At 38.0% G+C, this 23,034-nt stretch overlaps 3 protein-coding genes across 18 annotated transcripts; 2 read left to right on the forward strand and 1 right to left on the reverse strand.

Annotated features, from left to right (window-relative positions):
- The first annotated feature begins 298 nt into the window (after positions 1-298).
- On the forward strand, positions 299-4,697 carry LOC110879939. 16 transcript variants are annotated; one of them, XR_004868091.1, is made up of 9 exons: positions 301-872; positions 966-1,116; positions 1,189-1,269; positions 1,553-1,580; positions 2,043-2,312; positions 2,771-2,845; positions 2,932-3,285; positions 3,764-4,261; positions 4,377-4,697. XR_004868091.1 is itself a non-coding variant. In XM_035977950.1 (7 exons), exons 4-7 carry the CDS (start codon positions 2,178-2,180, stop codon positions 4,463-4,465), a joined length of 336 nt encoding a protein of 111 aa, XP_035833843.1. In that variant the 5' UTR covers positions 300-872; positions 966-1,269; positions 1,553-1,580; positions 2,043-2,177; the 3' UTR covers positions 4,466-4,697. The 16 variants fall into 16 exon arrangements, 1 of the variants encoding a protein (XP_035833843.1); XR_004868092.1 differs by having other exon boundaries at positions 1,211-1,269; XR_004868097.1 differs by having other exon boundaries at positions 299-872; positions 966-1,580; positions 3,764-3,939; positions 4,206-4,261.
- Positions 4,698-7,843: 3,146 nt separating this feature from the next.
- Positions 7,844-13,363, reverse strand: LOC110879941 (SWI/SNF complex subunit SWI3A). The gene is made up of 8 exons (XM_022128492.2): positions 13,151-13,363; positions 12,530-13,077; positions 10,034-10,768; positions 9,480-9,611; positions 9,172-9,335; positions 8,491-8,540; positions 8,255-8,397; positions 7,844-8,169 (listed from the first exon to the last, which is right to left on the reverse strand). Exons 1-8 carry the CDS (start codon positions 13,245-13,247, stop codon positions 7,984-7,986), a joined length of 2,055 nt encoding a protein of 684 aa, XP_021984184.1. The 5' UTR covers positions 13,248-13,363; the 3' UTR covers positions 7,844-7,983.
- Positions 13,364-18,956: 5,593 nt separating this feature from the next.
- On the forward strand, positions 18,957-21,353 carry LOC110879942 (omega-hydroxypalmitate O-feruloyl transferase). Its single transcript, XM_022128493.2, has 3 exons — positions 18,957-19,091; positions 19,229-19,716; positions 20,294-21,353. The coding sequence occupies exons 2-3, from the start codon at positions 19,261-19,263 to the stop codon at positions 21,152-21,154; spliced, it is 1,317 nt and encodes a 438-aa protein (XP_021984185.1). The 5' UTR covers positions 18,957-19,091; positions 19,229-19,260; the 3' UTR covers positions 21,155-21,353.
- The last annotated feature ends 1,681 nt before the right edge of the window (positions 21,354-23,034 follow it).

Raw genomic sequence — 23,034 nt, forward strand, 5'->3', positions numbered from 1 at the left:
CTGAGGTTGGACAGTTTTACCATTTTAATCTAAATTTTAAACCTTTTGTATCTGGATCCACGTGATTTCAGTTTTGTTGTCATTTTGGTCCAAAAGTGAAATCAGCTCAAATTTCTCAAATTAAATCTTGATGTTTTCTCTTTTTCCTCAGGGGTAATTTGGTCATTACAAGTATTATTTTAATAAATTATATATATATATGGAACCCATTAAGTCTAACCACCTTTCAAATGAATCTCTACCATTGGATCTTGCTGAAATTAAATCCTGACCATTTAAACTCACATTTTTAACTGCTGTAATGGCAGTTCACACTACAGTTTCCTAAGCTCCATGTTTTCCTGACCATGTTCTCCACAAATCACTCCTACAAATGTTTCCCAACCAGTTACAGGTAGTTATCGCCCCCCATATCTTCCTCCCACCTCGCTGAAAACTGCATATGCAACCTACGCTTATCATAATCCTTCCTTTTGTAGCAAAAATTGTGTTCAATCACCTTCATCCTCACTCTTATTTCTTACACAAAGCCCTAATTTTTTTTTCTTCCTTCTCGAACTCACATCTAAATTGGTGAAATTAGAAGGTTCTCCATGTGATCACAATGCATTTAACATAAAAGAAGAGACGGATGTGAAATCAAGCAACGATGGAGGGTGGCCCAAATTTTGGAGGGTGGATTATGATGGAGGGCCACCCTCACTTTTTTCTTCATTCTAAAACATATATTACATGATGGAGGGTGGCCCAAATTTTGTTTGGGGTTTTCAGCAGGTGAACGCTCCTCCATAAATCGTACTCCATTGCTGGAAAGTATCAGGTGAACGCTTCAATCAAACGTGTTTTGGATTATCTGTGCAACCCAATTCGAGGTTCGTTTTAACTTTGTTTTTCATTCCTTTTGATTATCTGTTAATTAGAAATCTTATAATCGGTAGAATTTGACTCAAGAGGTTATAAAACAGTTTCCAAGTGCAGTTCTATCAACCCCCACTACCCAAAATTGCGGTACACTTTTCTTATAGAAACCATACATCCAACACTCTGGTTCTCCAGACGCAGAAGAGGAAGAGCAAGATTCGAGAGCTGACTCTTCGAGAAATTAGGGACATTAAGGTATACTTTGATTGCATATACAGTTGATTAGGGAATAATCTTGCTATTGTCCTTGTATGTATGTTGTTTTAGCCATCACTATCATCTTCTTCAGCAACAATTTCGTTAGCATGAAATTAGTTTATTCGATTGGTAGCAGGTGGCAGCACATAGGTGAATCTATCCCTCTCTTGCTCTCTGATTTGGTTTTCTATTCAAACTATATTCAAACCCTAATTTTGCCCTCTTAACCTCTGCTCCTAGAAGCAAATTTTGATTTTAAATGGTCAGGAATTTATTTTAGAATGATCTAATGGTTGAGATTAGTCCAAAATCAGTTTTGTATTAAGGGGAACATAAGAATATGAAATCATCTCTGTTTTTATAATATATTGAAATCCGATGATTTCGCCCAAAAAAAAAATGTAATTTTGCCCTCTTTCTCTCAATTTTGCAGGTAGAGCATCCACTTCAACTGTTATAAGGTAACCAATATTTTTTCCATGTAATATTTTATTTTTTTTGTAAGTTGTTTGTTCTTGGGATTTGAAAATTTTACTGAAATACGAGGCGGGTGTGTTTTACTTCTATTTTTGATGATAGAAGGTACTTATGTTTGATATTGGGATATGCTATTGTATGATTTTGATGTGAAGACTCAGAAACTATGATAATGTAGTTAGATAATCAATAGATTAAAGCTACACAAAGTTGGATTATTTCCCTTTATCAAGATATTTGTAGACCTGCCTGTTCAAATATTATCAAAGCTGGATTAGGATTATTTCACTTTATAGACCTCTTTGTTCAAATATGATTACTTTTTGGATGAATCTGATGGTTATGTGCCTGGGATGTTTGATCTGATTTTAAATAATATGTTTACTTTTGAATTTGGCAACCGAGAAAAAGAATGGGCAATAATAAAAATTGTATGTTGAGAAAAGTTGACCATTGAAGTACCAGCAACATATAACAATCAAGATGCAAATGCTGCAAGTGTTGGAAGTAAACAGTCGGTCAAGAACGTGAAGAATCTGGATTCGAGAACGGATGATAATGTGTCGGAAACTGTAAAGAGCATGGCGAAACCGTGTTGGTTTGTGGCTTTGGTTCCTTGTGCTTGGATGTGCGGTTGCTCGAGTTCGAATGATGAATCTACGGAGCTTCAGACAAGTGAAGATGGCATGTTTTACTGTAGTTTGTGTGAAGTTGAGGTAAATTTCTTGCTGTAAAAAGAGATAAAAAATTAATCATACAGTAAATTTCAAAAATTAGCATAAATTCTTCAATTTTTTTTAAAGGCGGGTTGAATCAATGAACCCGAACACGACCGTATATTTATCCGTGTCAAAGAAATCAGCCCTAACCTGGACATACTTGAAATCGTGTAACCTTAACATGACCCGTTTAACTCATTTATCTAAACGTGTCAAATGGGTTAAAGGGTTGACCTTATTAAGTATATTCTTTTATTATAATTTTAAAACATGTTGACATGGGTAGGCCCATTTTAATTAAAATCGTTAAATAGGTCAATTCGAACACGGCCTTTTTATTAAACGGGTTAGAAATGTCAACCCAAAACCAGGTTACGTTCGTGTCGTGTCAAGAAATCTTGTCAAGAATCAAGAATTACGACTCTAAATATATGTACATGATCGGTTTGCTGCAGGTTTTAAGTACAACAAGCATTGTAGACTGTAGAGTTTGTGACAAATGTGTCGATCGATTTGATCATCATTGCAGGGTATGTAAGAATTATGAATTACAACTCTATGAACACTGTCTACTTTTGAAGCAGACATTTGACACGTTATTATGATTATTTTGCAGTGGCTGAATAACTGTATAGGCAAGAAGAACTACAAAAAGTTCTTTACTCTTATGATCTCCGCACTTCTCCTAGTATGACCAAATCTCTCCATTCTATATTCATGTTGACTTTTTAGTCAACTTTTCTCAAACACTGACATGTGTTGTACTGTTGTTACTTTTTGGTGCTTCTTGTAAGAAGCGCGCCTCGGGCTATTAAAGGCGCCAAGGCTTGCGCCTCGCGCGTCAGGCGCACTTTTTAAAACCCAGAATAGGATGTGGTGTTATAGAAGAGTTTTAGAAGGAATGGAATGTTCCCACAGCCCACACCCTGAATTTCATTATATAACCGAATTCCAAAGTCATGAGCCAAAGGTATGCATTATCTCCATCTTTTTCTTGTAACAAAATTAGATTCCTTGTGGTTCGTTTCATGTGAATTAATTCTACTGTTGGTGCTTGTATCTTCGGTTTGACTATCTAAAAAGCTTGGAAATTGAGGAGAATATCAACAAGATCAGGTGGTGTTAAAGAACTAACAACGCCATGTTTTTGTTGTCCTTTAATTATAAAACTCTAAAATTTTTTAAGGTACGGGTTCTAGAAAAAAGGTCTGATAGTATTATAGTACCACTGTAATAGGTTGCCATATAATGTTTTTTTATATTATACACGGTCTAAGGTGGCATCATGGGGGTTGGTTGGGTCGCGTAACCTGTTAAAACGGATACTATTTTTAGGGTGGGTCCAAGCATGTTGGATCGGGTGAGTTGACATGCGATTACAGAAACTATTATTAGTGTAATATTTTTAACTTTTAATAGAATTATCTAAGACTTTCTTTGCATTGAAGGGTCGAAACTGGTTTTTTTGTGGATTAGATGGGTCCTGTAACCTTTCCCGATTGCAACACCAACACGCTGTACGTTACCATCAGGTAAGTTTCTATGCTGTCCTTTTTCACAATATATAAGAGGTAGTAAAATGGGCAGGACTGACAAGGCCAGAAGGTGCAACTTTTTGTTACAGGTCAGGTCTAACCGAACGCTTTTTATGTGTAAATTTATTAAATTTTCTTTGCAAATAATTACTATTTGGCACATTTCGTTTTAAGTTATATTTTTACGTGTTTGACCCGTTTGAGATGAAATATAGCTTGAATTTACACTTCCATAAGTGAATGGGTCAAAGTTAGAAGACTATTATATACCACATCAAGTAGAACGCCATGTAAAATATGATCATGTCACTAGCTTTTGAAGGTGACTCATATGTATTTGTAAAAAATAATCCAGGCATGGTTTGCAACAGGAGATGCTGGTTGTTATGGTGATGCCACATGGGGTTCAAGGTAAGAGTTTTGTTTGACATACTCATTCAAGATAATAATTGGTGCATATTGGAAAATGTAAAATGGTTACTGGTCCCTATTTTGGTGATTTAAGACTGCATTTTGTTTTAAACAGGTCGGTGGTCATCACAGCCACGTAGACTTTGTATTCAAAAGACGAAATTTAAATATATACATGGATGGATGCTGCACTTCATGAGCTAACTGATCTGGTATGCCAAATGATCCATATTTGGACAATTTAATTTGTGCTTTGTGGTCGAAAGTGTATTCCATGTTCTTTTTTGTTCCTTGAACACGCTATCCATTAAAAAAACACCACTTAGGATCAAGTGGGTTATGCATTATGTATGTAATAAAATATGGGAGTTCTTCATCAAATGATAGTGCTGTTGTATGTATTTAATAAAATATGAAAGCACTTTTATTTGTCTGACATTACTACTCCCCTTTTGAAAGCACTTTTATTCTACTGATTTGCATGTAGATCTATGTTGGGTTAGAATGTCAGATCTCTACCTCAAAACGAACACTGCCGTACGGGCTACTTAAAAAGTTTCATGGCACCCTTATAGTGATGCTCATCTTAGGGTGAAGGGGGTGCTCACCTAATAGGTGAGTCCCCTCTCTTACGCCAAACCAATACTCGTGTGCCACGTCAACTCCCCTCTTAAACTCCCCTAACACCCTAAATTGATGGCGGCACTCCCCTCTTAGGTGAATTGTTTTTTTTTTTTTTTTTAAAAAAAAAAAAAAAGCATTGATTGGTCCCCTCTCCCTCTCTCCTCTCTCTCTCCTCCCCCTCTCTTCGGTGCCTCCACCCCCAACTGCCTCCCCGATTTCATCCCCCGCCTTAATGGCGGTACCCCCCATTTCGGCAAAACCCTTCCCCGATTTCATCCCCCGAAGACGCCCCGAACCCCCTTAGAATTTTATCTTCTCATTGTGTTTTCAGGTCTAAATCCAAATCAGCAGTTACGTAGGGTTGGGAACTAGCTCTACTCGATTGTCCACTTAATATAGATTATCTTTGTTTTGTTTGTTACAATGTCAACGTAACCCGTCCACCGGACGGGTATTAAACTAGTTATTAATTGAGTGGCCCCCACCCTTTTTCTTCTCCACTCCTTTTCTGTTAACCACCACCCACCACAACCCCCACTTTTTCTCTTCAACCATCAACCACCACCGCCGCCTCCAACCATCTTCGTCAAAACCAATGTGTAAGTGAGGAGCGGGCAGATTCAGTTTTCCGGCGTCCTCCGGTGGCACAACGCAGGGGTCCACACTACCAACATCCAACACCTTCACCACTTTCATCTCAATCGCCTGCTTACCCTGCTTATCTTCCAGCGGCATCTAAAGCACACCTTCCATGTGCAGGCACGTGCCGATCGGAGTAAACTGCCCTAAGGGCCCCACATCGGAGTGTATTATAAGTTGCAGGTTAGCCGGACATGATCCATCATTCAGTTCGATGAATGCGAATGTTCCTTTCCCATGTTCGTGCCCTTTTTTTACCCAGCCGCCGACTTTGTTTAGCTTTTGTGATTATTGAATTGAACACAGATGTTTATGTTTTGTCCATTTTTCACAGAGTGAGACCTTATTCGCCTGCTTCTCCATCTCTTTTTTTGTTCTTTGAAACTGAAGTGATCATCGAGGTTGATTATGGAACCCTAAATTGGATAAAACTTAGGGTTTATAAGATGAACTGGAAGCGTATACAGCTAAAATCTGTCGATCTGTTGTGAGATTGAGACGAATCTGTGAATGAAGAATTGTATGGGAAAGAAAGTGTGATGAATTGTGATCGGAGGATCATATAGCAAAGGAATTGGAAGAACCCTAGAACTTTAATTTGCAACAATGATATGATGTGGATAGATTAAGTCGTACAAGGACGTTTGTTATTTTTTTTAAAGCTTTAAATAAAATAAAAAAATGACCATTTTGCCCCTAAAGAAAAAGACAAAATACCAGGATTTAATTTGAGAAATAAGACCTGATTTCATTTTTGGACCAAAATGACAATAAAAGTGAAACCACAGGGACCCAGATGCAAAAGATTTCAAATTTGGACTAAAGTGGCAAAAATGACCAAACGTCAGGGACCAAAATGGCAGTTTACTCAATTTAGAGCTTGGGGCAAAACTGTAACTTTTCAGGACCAGTGAGCGACTATTAAGCAACTGCCTGACACAAATAAAAATTAAATGGAGTCAACCAATTAAAACAAAACACTTTTGTAGTTTAGCTAAAAAAACTAAAACAGTGGCAATACTGTAATTTTGAAACGAAGGCAAAATTGTAATTTTGAGTTTGAGGAAAAATCGTAATTTGTAAATAGCTAAAGTGATGGCAATACTATAATTTTGAACCAGGGCAAAATCGTAATTTTAAGCAGAGGACGAATTTGTAATTTTAAACTGGGGGTAAAATCGTAATTTATATGCGCTAATGAGGAAGGACAGTCAGCAGCCTGGCACTATTCCCTCATAAAGTTTTTGTAGTATAAATACTATTGAAGGCTAATCAATAGTCCAAATACTTTAATTTTCTAGCCAATGACTTGATAATATGCTTTCGAATAAACGAAAATGTTTTTAAGCCGATGTCAATGAGATTGACCTCAAAAAGGTAGAAATGTAATCACGCGAACTACTAGTCTCAACTCATTCAAACTTGCATAAATTAGATGTTTTGTGCATGATTCTTGGGTATGATTGATGTTCTCTTGACAATACACGATTAGTAAAGTAGATAACTAAATATGATCTATTACGTAGCATTTGTTTCTAGTTTGTGCTTTTTTAACATAAGAGAAAACAATTAGGGGTGGGGGTGCTTCACTTTCCATTACTTACCACACTCAATCTTTTTCCGTCACATCATCGAACTTGGTTCCATGACTCCATCACTAGTGATGGATTTTAGTGGAGGTGTACATCACTCACCACACCCAATCACACCCAACAATTTCCTCCTCAACAGTAACTTTCAACACGCATGGTCACCACAATGCGTTGTCACCACCACGCGTGGTCACCATGAGTGGCGGCGATGTTCCACGCGTGGTCACCCAGCCACCACGGACCATCACGTAGCGCCCCCACCTCCCTTATACACAAGCAAAAGTTAAAACCAATTTTCAAGTACCAAACCGGTTCAGAACTGAAATCACACTAACCAGTTAGGTTCGATATCCACACCGGTTTCACCTCTCCAGACAAAAGACCGAACCAAAACTGGTTCGGAAACCAACCCAGAAAAACAAGTTTCAAACCTGTCCAGTTATTTGGTTTTATTGAAATTTCAAAAGAGAACTATAATAAAAAAACTTGTTATCTTTATCCTAAAATAGTTCAAAAACTATAAAAAATAATAATAAAACTCGTATTTTATGTTTTTTAATCAAAACGGTTATAAAAATGCGTGCAACGAAACTGAACAAAAACTGGTCTAAAAGACCAACCAAGCCGGGAGGAACCGAACCAGTTTCAAACTAAAACGGATTTGACCAAGAACCAACCAATCTAGAAAACCAGTTTGAAACTGGTTTTTTTCATCAACACCCATGAATCCATGATTAAAATCAGCCAACTAATCTTAGCTGTGTTCAAAAATAAATTACTGTTCATACAGATTCTACATTTTCTTACAGATTTGATAGTTAGAAATGACTAATAAACAACTAATCTAAACTTGATGATGATGATGATTTAGAGTATAATCTGTTCTTGGGGCTTCACCGTCGTCATGTCCTTCCGTCTATCAATCACCTTCTGAACAACATCCATTCGCTCCATTAGAAGTGAATCTTCAACTTCCACAATCTCACTATACTCTTTTTCCATCATCATCTCCGCCTCCTTCAATAACACCATCTTATATTGCAACTTTTTCAGCTATTTTAATATAAAATCAGCACCCGTGTCATTTAACAAACAAACCACAACATTATTTATTATCATATAAGAAAATGGAGCTCACCTGTGTATTAATTACAGACGACACTAGGCGTTCGATTTCTCTATCTTCTTGAACCGCTAATAATTTGGCATGTGCAGCAGCAGCACCAAGAGCTGTTGCACTTGCAGCTCTCATTCGTAAAGGTAAAGGAATTACCCCCTTTTCTGTCAAAACATTAAACAAATTATACTGTTAATATTCCTTGTATGAAAGCAATAACGAATGAGCGTCTCTTGATACAACATAATCAGCAAGACCTGACTCGCTGGGCCTTGCATCCATCTCTAAACCATTGTCTTGAGCGGTCCTGAAAGCAATAAAAAATGTGATTGTTAATTCTAATAAGGTAAGCCTAAGTTGACCTAACTGCTAGGGGTGCAAACGAGCGGAGCGGCTCGAAACAAGCCAAGCCTTATCAAGCCCGAGGCAAGCATGAGCCTAAAATAAAGCTCGTTTATTTATTGAGCCCGAGCTCAAGCCTGGCATGTGAAGCTCGTCAGCCTCGTCGAGCCTTATCGAGCCTTAGTATAATATAAGATTTTCGTTATTATATAATAACATTTACCCCTTAAAGTTTTCTAGTAAACGAACCGAGCCAAGCTTATTTAAACTTGTTTACGAGCCAAGCCTGAACCTAAAAATAAGCTTGTTTAGTAAACGAGCCCGAGCTTCACTTATCAAGTTCGCGAGCCTAAATGAGTCTATTATTCATATTATATTTATTTAATGTACTAATTAAAAAACAATAAACAAGCCGAGCCCGAGCTTGAAAAACTACCAACGAGCTGAGCTCCAGCTTTGAAAACAAAGCTCGAAATGAGCCGAGCTCGAGCTCTCATAAGTTAATCGAGCTTGAGCTCGAGCCTGGTCGAGCTGGGCTCGGCTCGGCTCGTTTGCACCATATAACAAACCAGAAAGAGAGGTAAAAAATGGATAACCTCTCGGACTCGAAAGTTTTTGCGGAAAGTGAGAGCTCGTTTGCATTTTCTTCGCTGTCAAATATTTCCCTTGGAATTTCATTTTCGTCGCAAAGGGCTATGATAGCAGCCTCAGCTGCAGAAGCAGTGACATGTGGACCAACCATAGCAGAGATATGAGCAACCTAACAAACAGGAAAAGACAAAAAAAGCCGTACGCTTTTTTGATGAGTAATTGACTATTTGACTGATATGTAAAAGTAAAAGTTATCAATTTTAACACAATACATTATCCACTTTCAGATTAATTTTTAGTCACAATGATGTACCTGCTGCATCAATGAATTACTGATGTTAGGAAGATGTTTCCGGTTCTTAAACTCGCAAATTTCACCATCTTTTTCTCTAATTTCTTCAGTAATCGGTACAGAAGGTGTTACGTGCTCATCTTCTTTATCTGTCTGCAAAGAAATCAACAGTTTTAACATTCAATCCAGAAAAAGATTTCCGCACATCCAAACTATGTAGTTAATGCGGTAAAATATCGGATATCAGTCAAGGACTGATATTTGAGACATAGGTTATCTCGGTGGGATATCGGTAATTTTAATATCATGCAGAATTTATTTATATAGCAATTTAACGCGAACAACTCAGTGATATATCGGTTATATTATCATGCAGAATTTATATATATAGCAATTTAACGCTAACAATTAAGTGATATATCGGTTACATCGGTCAATATCGCCGACGATAATATCAGTATGGATATTTTGACCGATATTTGACATGGGGACCGATAACCGATATACTGCCGATAATAACTGCATAGCATCCAAATATTTAATTAACATAAGACTTATGAACACGTAACCGCCACCTGATCCATTTTTGGGTCGCTGGAATCTGTAACTGGCGCAATGCATATTCTCTTCAAAGGGGGCCCTTCGATATCCGCATCACCATTCTGTTGACTTTTGTTTTCAGTTTCAACATGTTGACTTTTGTTTTCAGTTTCAACATGTTGACTTTTGTTTTCAATTTCAACATGTTGACTTTTGTTTTCAGTTTCAACATCTCGACTGTTGTTTTCGGTTTCAACATCTCGACTTTTGCTTTCAGTTTCAACATGTTGACTTTTGTTTTCAGTTTCAACATGTTGACTTTTGCTTTCAGTTTCAACATCTCGACTTTTGTTTTCAGTTTCAACATGTTGACTTTTGTTTTCAGCTTCAACATTTTGACTTTTGTTTCCGATTTCAACATGTTGACTTCCGGTGTCTTTAATCTCTTGAGGCACTGGAGGTACTTGTTTCCCATTGTTTGCAGGGGTATTATCTGTTGACCTCAACATAAGGTGTCCAAAAGGCAATTGTAGAAGTTTTGAAATACAATCTTGTTTACTCTTTGTTTGCACACTTTGAGCTACAAGTTCCCAGTCATCTCCATGCTTTAACACGGATTCTAAAAGAAGTAACGTTTCTGATTCGGTCCATGAAGCAACAGGGGCCCTGTTGTCGGAAGTGTGGTCGATAAACTTGTAATCATCTGCAGATTTGTTATTTCCATAGGATTCATTTTTGAAACACTTGGTACAAATGATGTAACACCCGTCCTGATACAGTCAAATTAGATGATAGTAATATAAGTATATAACAGATGACGATGTTTTCAGATATAGCAATTACATTAATGACATTAATATAACAGATAACGATGTTTTCAGATATAGAAAAAAACACAGATCAACTGCAACTACAGATTGAACATCTATGAACAAAATTAAAAGGGTGAAGCTAAAAAAAACACCAATGACACGTAATCCACACATCACTGACGTGTCATATGGGCCACGTGACAGGGAGACAATGGTCATGCAGGGTTGTATGACGTGTTCGACTAGCACATCATACGGGCCAAAATGTTTCATACAGGCCGTATTAGTTGGCACCGTCAAATCATACAGGCCGTATGATGTGGTACACTGACACAAAAGTGACTGACTGCCACACTTCCAGTATGATGAAGTCAAGATTCAAACTTCAAAAGGTAAATGCCTTAGACCATGGGGTATGGTGGGGCGGGATTTTGGGGCATGGGTTGACACGTGGAGTTCGAGCTCCCCCGCTGGTGAGTGACGTGTCCGTGGGGTATGGTGGGGCGTGGCTAGCCCGGCGTGGCTTGGCCAGGTGTATTACTATGCCCTAGCCAACAAGCCAATAAGAGCCGCCCACATAGGATCGCTAGCATGCCCCACGCCCGGCCTTAGCTCCCGCCCAAGGGGCCACGCCCAAACCCAAGCCCACCCGGGGTGGTGACTTGGGCGCTTCTCTCCAACCCACGCCCCAACCCCCGCTCCATACCCCATAGTCTTAGTTAAAACAGTAATATCACATAAATGATGTTTTCTGACTCAGATATGGCAAAAAAAATAACACAGATTGCACGCGCAGTTAAGAACTTCTAGAACTTCCAACTGCAATTACATAAAGTCAGAAATGCCTTATTTCAAATGACAGTAATATAACAGATAACGATGATTTCTGAATCACATATGGCAAAAAATAACGCAGATCACACACGCATTTAACAACTTCTACAACGTCCAACTGCAATAACAGGTTGAACCTCTATGAACATTACCAAGGTAAAGCTAAACAAACACCACTGACACGTTATCCACACATCATTGACGTGTCATATGGGCCACATGACAAGAAGAAAATAGTCATGAAGGGTCATATGACGTGTTAGACTGGCCGCTGTTCATAAAGCTCGCGACTCGTAGCTCGCTCGAAAGAAGCTCGAGAAAAACTAGCTAAAAAACTCAATTTGAGATGACGTGAACCAAGCTGGCTTATTTTGTAACCAAGCCCAGCTCGAGCTAAGCTCGGCTCGGCCCATGGCTCGGCTCGTTGGCTCGTTCTTAGGCTCGTTTAACTCCGACGTAAAGCTCGAGCCAAGTTTAGCCTCCTGAATTAATTTCGAGCTTGAGCTCGACCCCACCCTGGCTCGACTCGGCTCGACTCGTTTACAGCCACTGGCGCATCATACAAACCATAATGTTCTATACGGGTCGTATTAGGTGGCGTCGTCAATCATACATCAATGCTGTGGTATAATGACAAAAAAAACATGACTAACGTGACAGCGTACACCATTGACAAAGTCAACGGCTCGCATGACCATTTCATTTCCCCCATGTTGTTCGGCCGATATGACATGTCACCCTGTGTATCTAATATCTACAACACTACCCTATTAAAAATCTGCAATCAATCAGTCCGACAAAATAAACACATACTAAAACTAGTCCTACGACCATAAATCCCAACGACAATGCAAGCAACACAAAAGTACAAAACTAATAAATTACCTTCGCATCCTCGTAACGCCCAGATTCACACCGCTGCTTGCAACTCGCACACACCAACTCAATCAACTCCTGGTAAACATCCGAATGCGAAGCCAACGGCGGCGTTTTAAACCCACTCTCTCCCACTCCAACATGAGATCCACTATCACCACCACTCACACCAAGCGGCACCGAAACTGGCTTCAACGAATTCGGACCCGCAACAACCCTAACTCCATGAGGAGGCCCTTCCTCAACCTTAACCTTCCACCTACCTTCATCCTCCCTCCCCAAATCACAGTCACCCCCCTCTTTAACCGCACCGAAATTAATCAACCCCCACTTCTCCAGAAACACAAACACCTTCATAAGATAACTCACATCTCCAACTAACGATTTCCTAACTTCGGAAAACGTTAACCTTCTAGAAGGATCTTCGCGATACTTGGAGATGATAAAATCTCGATACTCCTTGTAAACCCTAGGGTTTCGAGTGAAGGAGGTACCGTCGAAAAACTCTGGTAATGAGGTTTTCTCGATGTCGTGAATGTTATCCCATGAAAACCAACCTATAGATACAGAAATTGTAAAGAATTAAGCTAGGGTTAGGGTTTGTAAGATGAGAGAGTAATTGGGACTTACCGGAGGCGGTGGGGATGGTGTAGAGTTCGAATTCGAAGCGGTGATCGACGGCGGGAATGAATGGTTTTAAAAATTGGTGGTTTGAGGGCTTCTCCATCTTGGATGGATTGCAGCGAGTGAGTCTTCGTTATAAAAATTGAGTCAGCCGAGTCGTGAACTCGGGCTTTTTTCTTTGTGGTGTCACGGGGTTTGAACTTTCAAGGGTTTGCTTGGGCTTTTTATTTCGACATGTGTTAGGCGAAACGTTATCTCTAGTTATCCCCCCCACCTAAATTACATGAATGATCATGTGGAAATGTCATAGTGTGGGTTTTGCTCTTTCTTTTCAAATTACATTTATGGTCCACGTTGTTCACTCATGAGTCATAAGTATACTTCGGTTTTTTACTAGTTGACGTTAAAAAAAAAACTATGAACTTCCTCGTAACAATATCAGTTATCAATCTCAGACATCTAATATCGCTCACCACTCCCCCCCCCCCCTCTCGCACCACGCATATCCCTTCATTCATTGTGTTAAACAACTTTACAAAACGTCGCTGACTATCAAAGAAGGTGGCTCTACCATCAATCTACCACCAAGATTCTCCTTTTTACTCACCACCCTAACACTTAAAACACAACCTTGTGGAACATCGCAAACCACCTACATTTCTACCACGAACAATCAACGTTCCTATTTTACTCTCTCGCCAATTAACTTACCACCAGTCCGTTGTAACCTTTCATACCACCTCGTAAATCCCTTTACCACTTATGTCAGATCCCCTCATCACAACATATGACCTAAATATTCTTTGTATTTTCTCATTTAATATTTGATATGATTAAAAAAAAAACAAATTTGCAAACTAATGTAATGATGTTTCCAGTTAAGGAAATCATATTTAACTCAAAACAATCATTTTATACCGCACTTAAGTATATCTTATGTCATGTACTGTATCCACTTAAATATCATTATACATGGACTTAAGTAATTAGTGGAGTCATATAATCATATGCAACAATTAAGAATTTATGATTGTAACACCCCGAAAATTCCGTCCAATTATGTGCTGACACGTGTCCAATTCTTCAACTAATCCCGTCTACGTGGAGGGAGAAACCTCCGACTAAACCCGACTATATGGAATGATGAAGGACCTAAACTGAACGTTAACTGAAACGTATCTTTGAATCTCCTTCTAATCATGAATATGGGAAAGAGAAAATTTAATATTATTGTGCGTTAGCTAAAACGCCCATTTAAGAATAAGAGCGTCGTTAATATCTTGAAGTTTATTCATACCTAATTCACCCTCATCCTTCGGTCTTGTTATCACATCCCAAGCCACCCAAGGTATCTTTTTTTCTTGGTTAGAACCCGCCCATAAAAAACGTCTCATGATAGCTTTGATACTATCAATAACCGCAACCGGGGCTTTATAGAGAGAAAAATAATAAATCGGTAAGTTTTCAAGAACCGATTTTATAAGAATTAATCGACTCCCTATAGATAAAGTTTTCGCTTTCCATGACACAAGCCGAGCCTTAAGAACATCAATCATCGTGTTCCAATTATTTATACGAGACATTTTAGCTCCCACTTTAATCCCTAGATAAACAAACGGAAAAGCACCTCGTCTACACCCCAACACCTCCATCATGTTATCAACTTCATTGTCTTGGGTACCAACTCCATACAAGTTAGACTTGTGAAGGTTAATCCTGAGACCCGAGCATAAGTAAAAAACACGAAGAATCCGGGCGGTGCTCTGAAGATTCTCACGAGACCACTCTCCTAAAATAAGAGCGTCGTCCGCGTAGAAAAGGTGGGTAATGTCGGCTTCATCATCCGTAAAATTAATGCCCTTTAACTCACCAATCACCTTAGCTTTTTTCAACATCCAAGATAAAGCTTCCATGACAATCAAGAATAAAAAAGGCGAAAGTGGATCTCCTTGACGGAGACCTTTTTCAATTTTAAATTCAAATGTCGGAGAGCTATTCACTAAAACTGCGGCCCGCGAGGATATAAGAATACCTTTAATCCAGTTGCACCACGTCGATGGAAAACCCATTTGCTCCATAATAGATATCAAAAAATTCCAATTGACATTGTCATACGCCTTCTCGAAATCTATTTTTAAGAGAAATGCCTTTCTATTCCGTTTTTTCAACCACTCCATTAATTCACTAACCACGAGAGGACCATCAAGAATAAAACGATCTGACAAGAAAGCCGATTGAGACTCGGATATCACGTTCCGTAACACCTTCTTAAGACGGTTAGCAAGGATTTTAGAAATAACCTTACTAATCATCCCAATAAGTGTAATGGGCCGATAATCTTTGAGACCCAAAGGCGTTTTAACCTTCGGGATCAAAGTAATAAAAGATGAGCCACAACCTGTATTAATAATACCTGTCGCATGGAACTCCACCAAAATCCGAAAAGAATCATCCTCTAAAAGATTCCAATACCGTTTAACAAAACGGAAGTTGAAACCATCAGGTCCCGGGGCCTTATTCGAACCACAATAAAAAACCTCATCTTTAATCTCTTGTTTAGAAAAAGTTGCGGTTAAAAAATCACAATCCCCATCCATATTAATACCCGAGCATAATAAATCCGGCCGAAAACAACATTCCTCTTTAAAGTGAGCTATAAAAAATCGTAACACCTCCTTCTTAACCAAAGTCGGTTTAGAAACCCACTCCCCGTTCACTTGGAGGCCCGGAATAGCATTCCTAGCCTTTCTACCATTCACCGTACGATGGAAGAAACCTGTATTTTCATCCCCAAGAGCCGCCTATTTCACCCGAGATTTTTGACGAATGTCACGAGATCTAAACAGCTCAATCTCTTCAAGACTCTTTTTGCACTCGGACCACACCCATAATTCAGACTCCTCTAAATCTTTCTGTTCCATCAGCCTCTCGATCTCATCTATTTCTTTACGAAGTCTTTTTTCCTCTTCCTTTTCATTGCATTTACACGCTTTATACCACACTTTTGATCTGTTACGCAACATCTTTAGTTTATTATTAAGATTGAGCTCCGAAGTACCCTCCATATTATTTCCAGTTAAAACCGAAGTAATAATCTCAACGCAGCCCGGTTAATCAAGCCAAGAATCAAAACAACGAAACGTCTTTGGTCCAAAATTGGTATCAACGAGTGACAGAATTAGGGGCGAGTGATCAGATAATTCTCTATTTAGAGCGCGAACACAAGCATTTGGCCATTTATTAAAACATTGCAACAAATGAGCATCCGATCAATTCTACTCATCTTACACTTGCCTCCTCTATTCGTCGTATAAGTATACTTCATACCTTTCAAATTATATTCTCGAAGGCTCCCACACACGAAATTTCATATCCTTCCAGTTCAAAACAATCTCCTCCGACACCCTTTTTCCCATCACCCAACAAAATTCCAACATATTCATAGGATAAATCAAGGTCTGATTCAGATCTATCAGCATGATGAACCACCTTACCGAATAAACTTCCAACCTCATCAATGACTTCATTCGTTAATAAACGTAACGGAATTCCTTGAACTTTAAGCCATGCTAACCTCTCAAACCCAAAAGCTTGTCCTTCCTATATACTAACCATAGAAAACTTGTCGACCATCAAAACAACAACATCTCGAAACACAACAGCGTTCTCCGGAATATCGAAAGTTAGCATTACATCTAAACCTCCCAAATATTGATTTTTTTCTAGAAACGGGCAAATCTCACTAACTGTAACCTTAATGTTCTTCAAAGCGTTAACATCAACCATTATTGCAATTACAGCTCTCCCATGCACCCCATAAAACGCGTTGACATTACTATCAATATTGATCGATTTACCAACAAGCATATCTTTAAAAGAACGTTCACCTGTACCAAACGATGATGCACCACCATTCCTGTTATCTTCAAAGGCCTGACGATTGTTAGTAATATTAGGAACCAGTTTCTTTTTTACCGGATCTTTATTACTAATCTCTCCGTCTTCCAGAACAAACCGAGCGACACTAAACCACAGTTTATAATCCCCCATGCGAATGTTACGAAGGTTCTTCAATAGATCGTCCTTGTCTTTAACATCAAGCATCGAAATAAAACCAAATCTGTAACCTCCTTTATCCCTCTTTCTTGCAATATAAAGATCGAAAATATGTCCGTGCACACGAACTTCAGCAGCCAAATCAGAACCACTACATCTTTCCGGGAGATTGCTGACGAAGAATTTGGTAATCCGACGTTGAATGTTTTCCGGGATTGGAGTCCGGCGGCGGTTCTCCATCTAGGGTTTTAATAAGTTTGAAAAAAAAAACAACTCAAACTTGTAATTTACTCTATATTCATGTTTTCTAGTTGAAGAATGGTAATTTGGAATAATAAAGTTTAATAATCTCAACTGTTGACTGTTGGTCGGCAACAATCTTAACTTAAAAAATTTCAACTGGCGGTCCCATCTTTTCATATATTATTAGCCTTCAATGAACCTTGAGTAAAAGAACCCTAACGCCGTTTTTCTTCGGTCGCCAGAAAAACATTTTTGGCCGGAAAACTCATTTTTGGCCGGAAAACTCAATCTTTTCGTCCCAAACCTCTTTGTAACCTTATTACACACCTTTAGGAAACATTTCTAGTAAAAAAACCCCAAAATTATTAAGATCGCCGTAAAAACTTCTTTTGGCCGGAAAACTCAACTTTTTAGCCGGAAAACTCAAAATTGTCGTCCCAAACTTGTTTGTAACCATAGATCGATCTTTAGGAACTTTTTTCTGACCAAAAACGTTTTTCCCGCGACCGGAGGCTAATGGCGTTAGGGTTCTGTTAGTCAAGGTCCACTGAATGCCAATATGTGAAAAGATGGGACCACCAGTGGAAACTTTTGAAGTTAGGACCGTTGCCGGCCAACGGACAATAGTTGTAATTATTAAAATAATAGTTGTAATTATTAAAATCTATTATTGCTAGCAATTTTTAACAAACGAGTTGAAGGTCATTCTTTAGGCGAACATGTGAATAAAGAGGTTTAGATCCTTCCTCATATGAACATGGTGCTACCACCAAACTTAAATAACTCTTTGATTTTATACGTTTTAGTTTTCTTTCAAAATAAAATAACTCCTTAATCTAATACGTTTACTTTTTTTCATAATAAAATAAAATATACTAGAGTCCATCGTTCTATTTTTCGAAATATTGGGTGAGAAAGTTTGTCAAGCAACCAAATATAGGACGCCAACCCCCACCAAACCATACACTCGACCGCAAATTTGTAGTAGACTACCCACCCTCTTCAATATAATGCAATTAAAATATCTTAAACCCTTTTTGCCATTAAATAGTTTTTTACATAAAAAAACTACCCTAACTTGTAAGTTAAAATAATTTAACATTTTTGCCCAGTTTAAGCAAATAAAAACCAATCAAAATATTCTGAATTTTCATGCAAAACTATTTAATACAATCATCACAATTCATAACCAATTTTGGATACTCACCTTAATATGCATTATCTTAAAAAACACAATAAAAACCAATCAAAATTTTCTGAATTTTCATGCAAAACTATATAATACAATTTCATAACCAATTTTGCATACCCACCTTAATATACATTATCTTAAAAACATTTTTGTAATATTTTATATTTAAACTCGATACATAAATAATTAAATGTTGCAATAATTTAAGTCTTCTCCACCTTATCTAATCATGTTAATTAGAGTAAACTAGTAAATAATCTAATCATGTTAATTAGAGTAAACTAGTAAATAAAAGAAAAACTTCAATTTCAATCACAAGTCATTTTCAACTTTATTGTTAACCAAAACTTTGTGTTGTTCATCTTCCCATCTCCTCTTTCAACTCTATATAACATCCATGATTTCTTCCAAATGAACATACCATTCCTGATTTCAAGCTCTCAACCATTTGATCAGGTACACACTCATGAAACACACATGTGGTAGTAGTATGATCATTTGCATGCTCAAACTCACACTTATCTTCACTTGTTCATACATTTAATAACATATTGTTTTTTGTTAACAACTTTTGATGGTTTAACATGTAACAGGCTTAATTTCCAAAATCATCAACTTTGCTATAATGGGAAGTACGAAAACCAACAACGACAACCAAGGGGTCGAACTCATTGTCACAAGGACCGAAGAGCCAACACTTGTGCAACCCTATGAGAAAACCGAAAAGGGTCTCTATTTCCTATCCAACCTGGACCAAAACATCGCGGTTATAGTACGCACAATTTATTGCTTCAAGTCAGAGAAAAAAGGAAACGAAACAGCCGCTGAAGTGATCAAAGACGCTTTGTCTAAGGTTCTTGTTCATTACTACCCCGCTGCGGGGAGGTTGACACTTAGCCCCGAGGGGAAGCTAATTGTGGATTGCACCGATGAAGGCGCTGTTTTTGTTGAGGCCGAAGCTAACTGTAATATCAAAGATATTGGTGATCATACAAAGCCTGATCCAGTCACTCTTGGCAAATTAGTTTATGACATTCCTGGTGCAAAAAACATTCTTGAGATCCCTCCTCTTGTTGTTCAGGTTACCCACTCTCTTTTTAACTCATGTTTTATTTACCACACAAATGCATTTTAGTATTAGAAAGTTCCCACAGTTTTCTACTAAAAATTGTTTTTGTACTAAACACACTCTTGTGGTTAAAACATACAGGTGACACTATTTAAAAACCTTGGCTAAAATTTATATAAAATCTGATATTAGATATTGTAATATCAAACATAGATCTTTGTAATTTGGCTCCTCATCATTATCGTACTCAGTAAATCCCACCAGGGTCTGAGGAGGGTAAGATGTAGACAGTCTTACCCCTATCCCATAGAAACAGAGAGACTGCTTCTAGTGAGACCTCCGACTCGATAGTAGTTTTGCATCAAGTCTTGGACAAAAGGCACATAACACTCAGCAACAATCGGGATAAAGGCCGATTAGTGCATGTACCCTTGTCTTCCGGCTATCAACGCCACCACATGATGCATGATTAATCGTCCGCCGCTTGTAACGTTTTTTTCACGAAATTAGTAAAATAATGTTAAAATTAGTGTAATTTCACTTTAACGTGATCTTTGTAATTTGGCTAAAAATATTTAAACTTTGGTAGGTGACAAAATTCAAATGTGGAGGATTTGTGCTTGGATTAGGCATGAACCACAACCTCTTCGACGGAATCGCCGCGATGGAATTCATCAATTCATGGAGTCGAATCGCGAGAGGATTACCGCTAAAACAACCTCCATTCCTCGACCGGACACTTCTCAAGGCCCGAAACCCTCCAATCGTCGAATTTCCTCACGACGAATTCTTAGAGATCGAAGACATATCAAACACTGCTGATCTCTACAAAGAAGAATTATCCTACAAATCATTCTGTTTCTCGCCAGAAGATCTCGAAAACCTAAAAGCCCAAGCCATCATAGAGGGACCAATGTCCAGTTGCACCACTTTTGAAGCTCTATCAGCTTTCGTCTGGAAAGCCAGAACCGAATCGTTGAAAATGAAACCCGAACAGAAGACTAAACTTCTGTTCGCGGTTGATGGACGGGCTAAATTCAATCCGCCGTTGCCAGAAGCATACTCTGGCAACGGCATTGTTCTCACCAACGCTATATGCACAGCGGGAGAACAAATCGAAAACCCGCTATCCTTTACTGTTAAACTAGTCCATGACGCGGTTAAAATGATTACAGACGGTTACATGAGATCTGCTATTGATTATTTTGAAGTGACCCGAGCTAGACCGTCATTATCGTCCACATTGTTGATTACAACATGGTCGAAGCTGTCGTTTCACGCTAATGATTTCGGTTGGGGGGAGCCGGTTATGTCGGGTCCGGTTGCGTTACCTGAAAAGGAAGTGATATTGTTCTTGTCTCATGGTGAGCAGAGGAAAAGTGTGAATGTGTTGCTTGGATTGCCTGTTTCTGCTATGAAAACATTTGAGGAGCTCATGAAGCGTGTTTAAGATTGATTGATTTAAGGTTGTTTCATAATTCATGGGGTTTGTGTCTGTTGAAGTGTATTTGTTATTTGTTCATCATTTTTATGTTTATTGTTTGTTACAGAGTTTATATGGATTATGATATATTGGATGCTGAATTCACACTGAAGTTGTATTAAATATGTGGGAAAATGAGAGTTTATATGTTATTGTTTTTGGTTTTTCTGAAAAGTCTATTACTTGTGTGTTAAGTTTAAATTATTATTGTTGTAAGTTGCAAACTTTGCTACTTTATTGACAAGATATATTTGGATTGCTACTACATATATGATAATTTTATGGGAAATCATGAGAATAGATATACGTTTGACTAAACATATTAGCAAAATAGGAATTGATTTTTTTTTTATAATTTTCAATTAGGCAATCCAAAACAACAATTTATTTTGTATTTTTCAAGTAGCCAATTCAAAATAATCAATCATAGGACAAATTAGCATGGTTTGGTTTGATTTGGTTCGGTTATTAGCATTAACCGTAACCGTAATCGAAGTCATCGGTTAATCGGTTAAGTTAATTTGTCGGTTTTCGGTTCGGTTCGATTAATTTCGATTAATAACCAAATCAAACAAGGGCTAAGATTTTTGCTTAGAAATGCATGTAATGGAGGTATAAATACATGAAATAGATGTATAAATAGATGAAATGGAGGTATAAATACATGAAATGAAAGTAGAAAACATGAAATACATGAAATGTAGGTATAAATGCTAGAAATATATGAAAATATAAATGGTTCGGTTCGATTAATTTCGGTTAACCAATGGTACAAGAAATAACCGATAATCGACTTTCGGTTAATTTCGGTTCAATTTAGTCGGTTTTCAGTTAACGGTTTAGTTATTGCACACCCCGTCATAGCCCACACTCCGATTATTTGCCACCTTCATAACGCACACTCTTAATCGTTTGCACCTCCATAGCCCGCACTCAAATATTTCGACACATTCATAGCCCATACTTAGAACCATCTACACCTCCATAGCCCATACTTTGATAATTCCTTATTTTAGTAGGTCACACTTAGAAAAGTCAATGCTTATTTCAACAAATGTAAAGAGTCAATGCCTATATTTGCTAATATGTTCAGTCAACATGCCTATTTAAATAAATTTTCACTAATCTTTTGTATTTGGATTTATTAAAGAATAATAAAATAACGCATGCAAACTAAACATGTTATTTGAATGATAAGTCTCACAAATAACTCAAACTATTGAACGTACAAATAATTTGGTAAATGGTAAACCACACATAGGGGCTTTGACTAGTGATATGTGGTGTTGAGCTGATAGAATGTCCTTGAGTCTACCTTGGTTAGGATTAAGTTTGAGCACATGTCGTTGCACACTTTATTTGCTTTGGTTATGAGGTATCTATACCTAGATTTAACGGGAAATATCCACCAAAATTTGTCACGATATTCTTAATTATTCTTTCGTATGGTATGTTAATAGGAATAAAAAGACTAAATATCAAATGGGTTAATTAGTTTCAACACCATTATTGACATTGTAATCATTTCTCTCTCGATGTTTATATAATTCTAGCGTTTAAAAAAATTAGCGATTAGTGAGCATGTGCTTGTCTATGACATAGAGGAACACTTTTCTTATTTGACTTTGCTTTTTGATATGCATAAGTCATACCTTTTAAGCTAAAGCAAGTTGAGCACTATGTTTTTATTGTAAAAGTTGTACATCATGACACTTTATATATGTTTTGGCTGAACGATGTGGGTCATGAAGAGGGGAGGGCAAGCCCTTTCACGTCCCAAACACCACCCCACGATGATATATGGGCGGCGTTGCCCTTTTGGGCAACGGAATTCTCATGGGTGCGGG

The sequence above is a fragment of the Helianthus annuus genome, chromosome 9, assembly GCF_002127325.2.
Source record: "Helianthus annuus cultivar XRQ/B chromosome 9, HanXRQr2.0-SUNRISE, whole genome shotgun sequence".
NCBI classification, from domain to species: domain Eukaryota; kingdom Viridiplantae; phylum Streptophyta; class Magnoliopsida; order Asterales; family Asteraceae; genus Helianthus; species Helianthus annuus.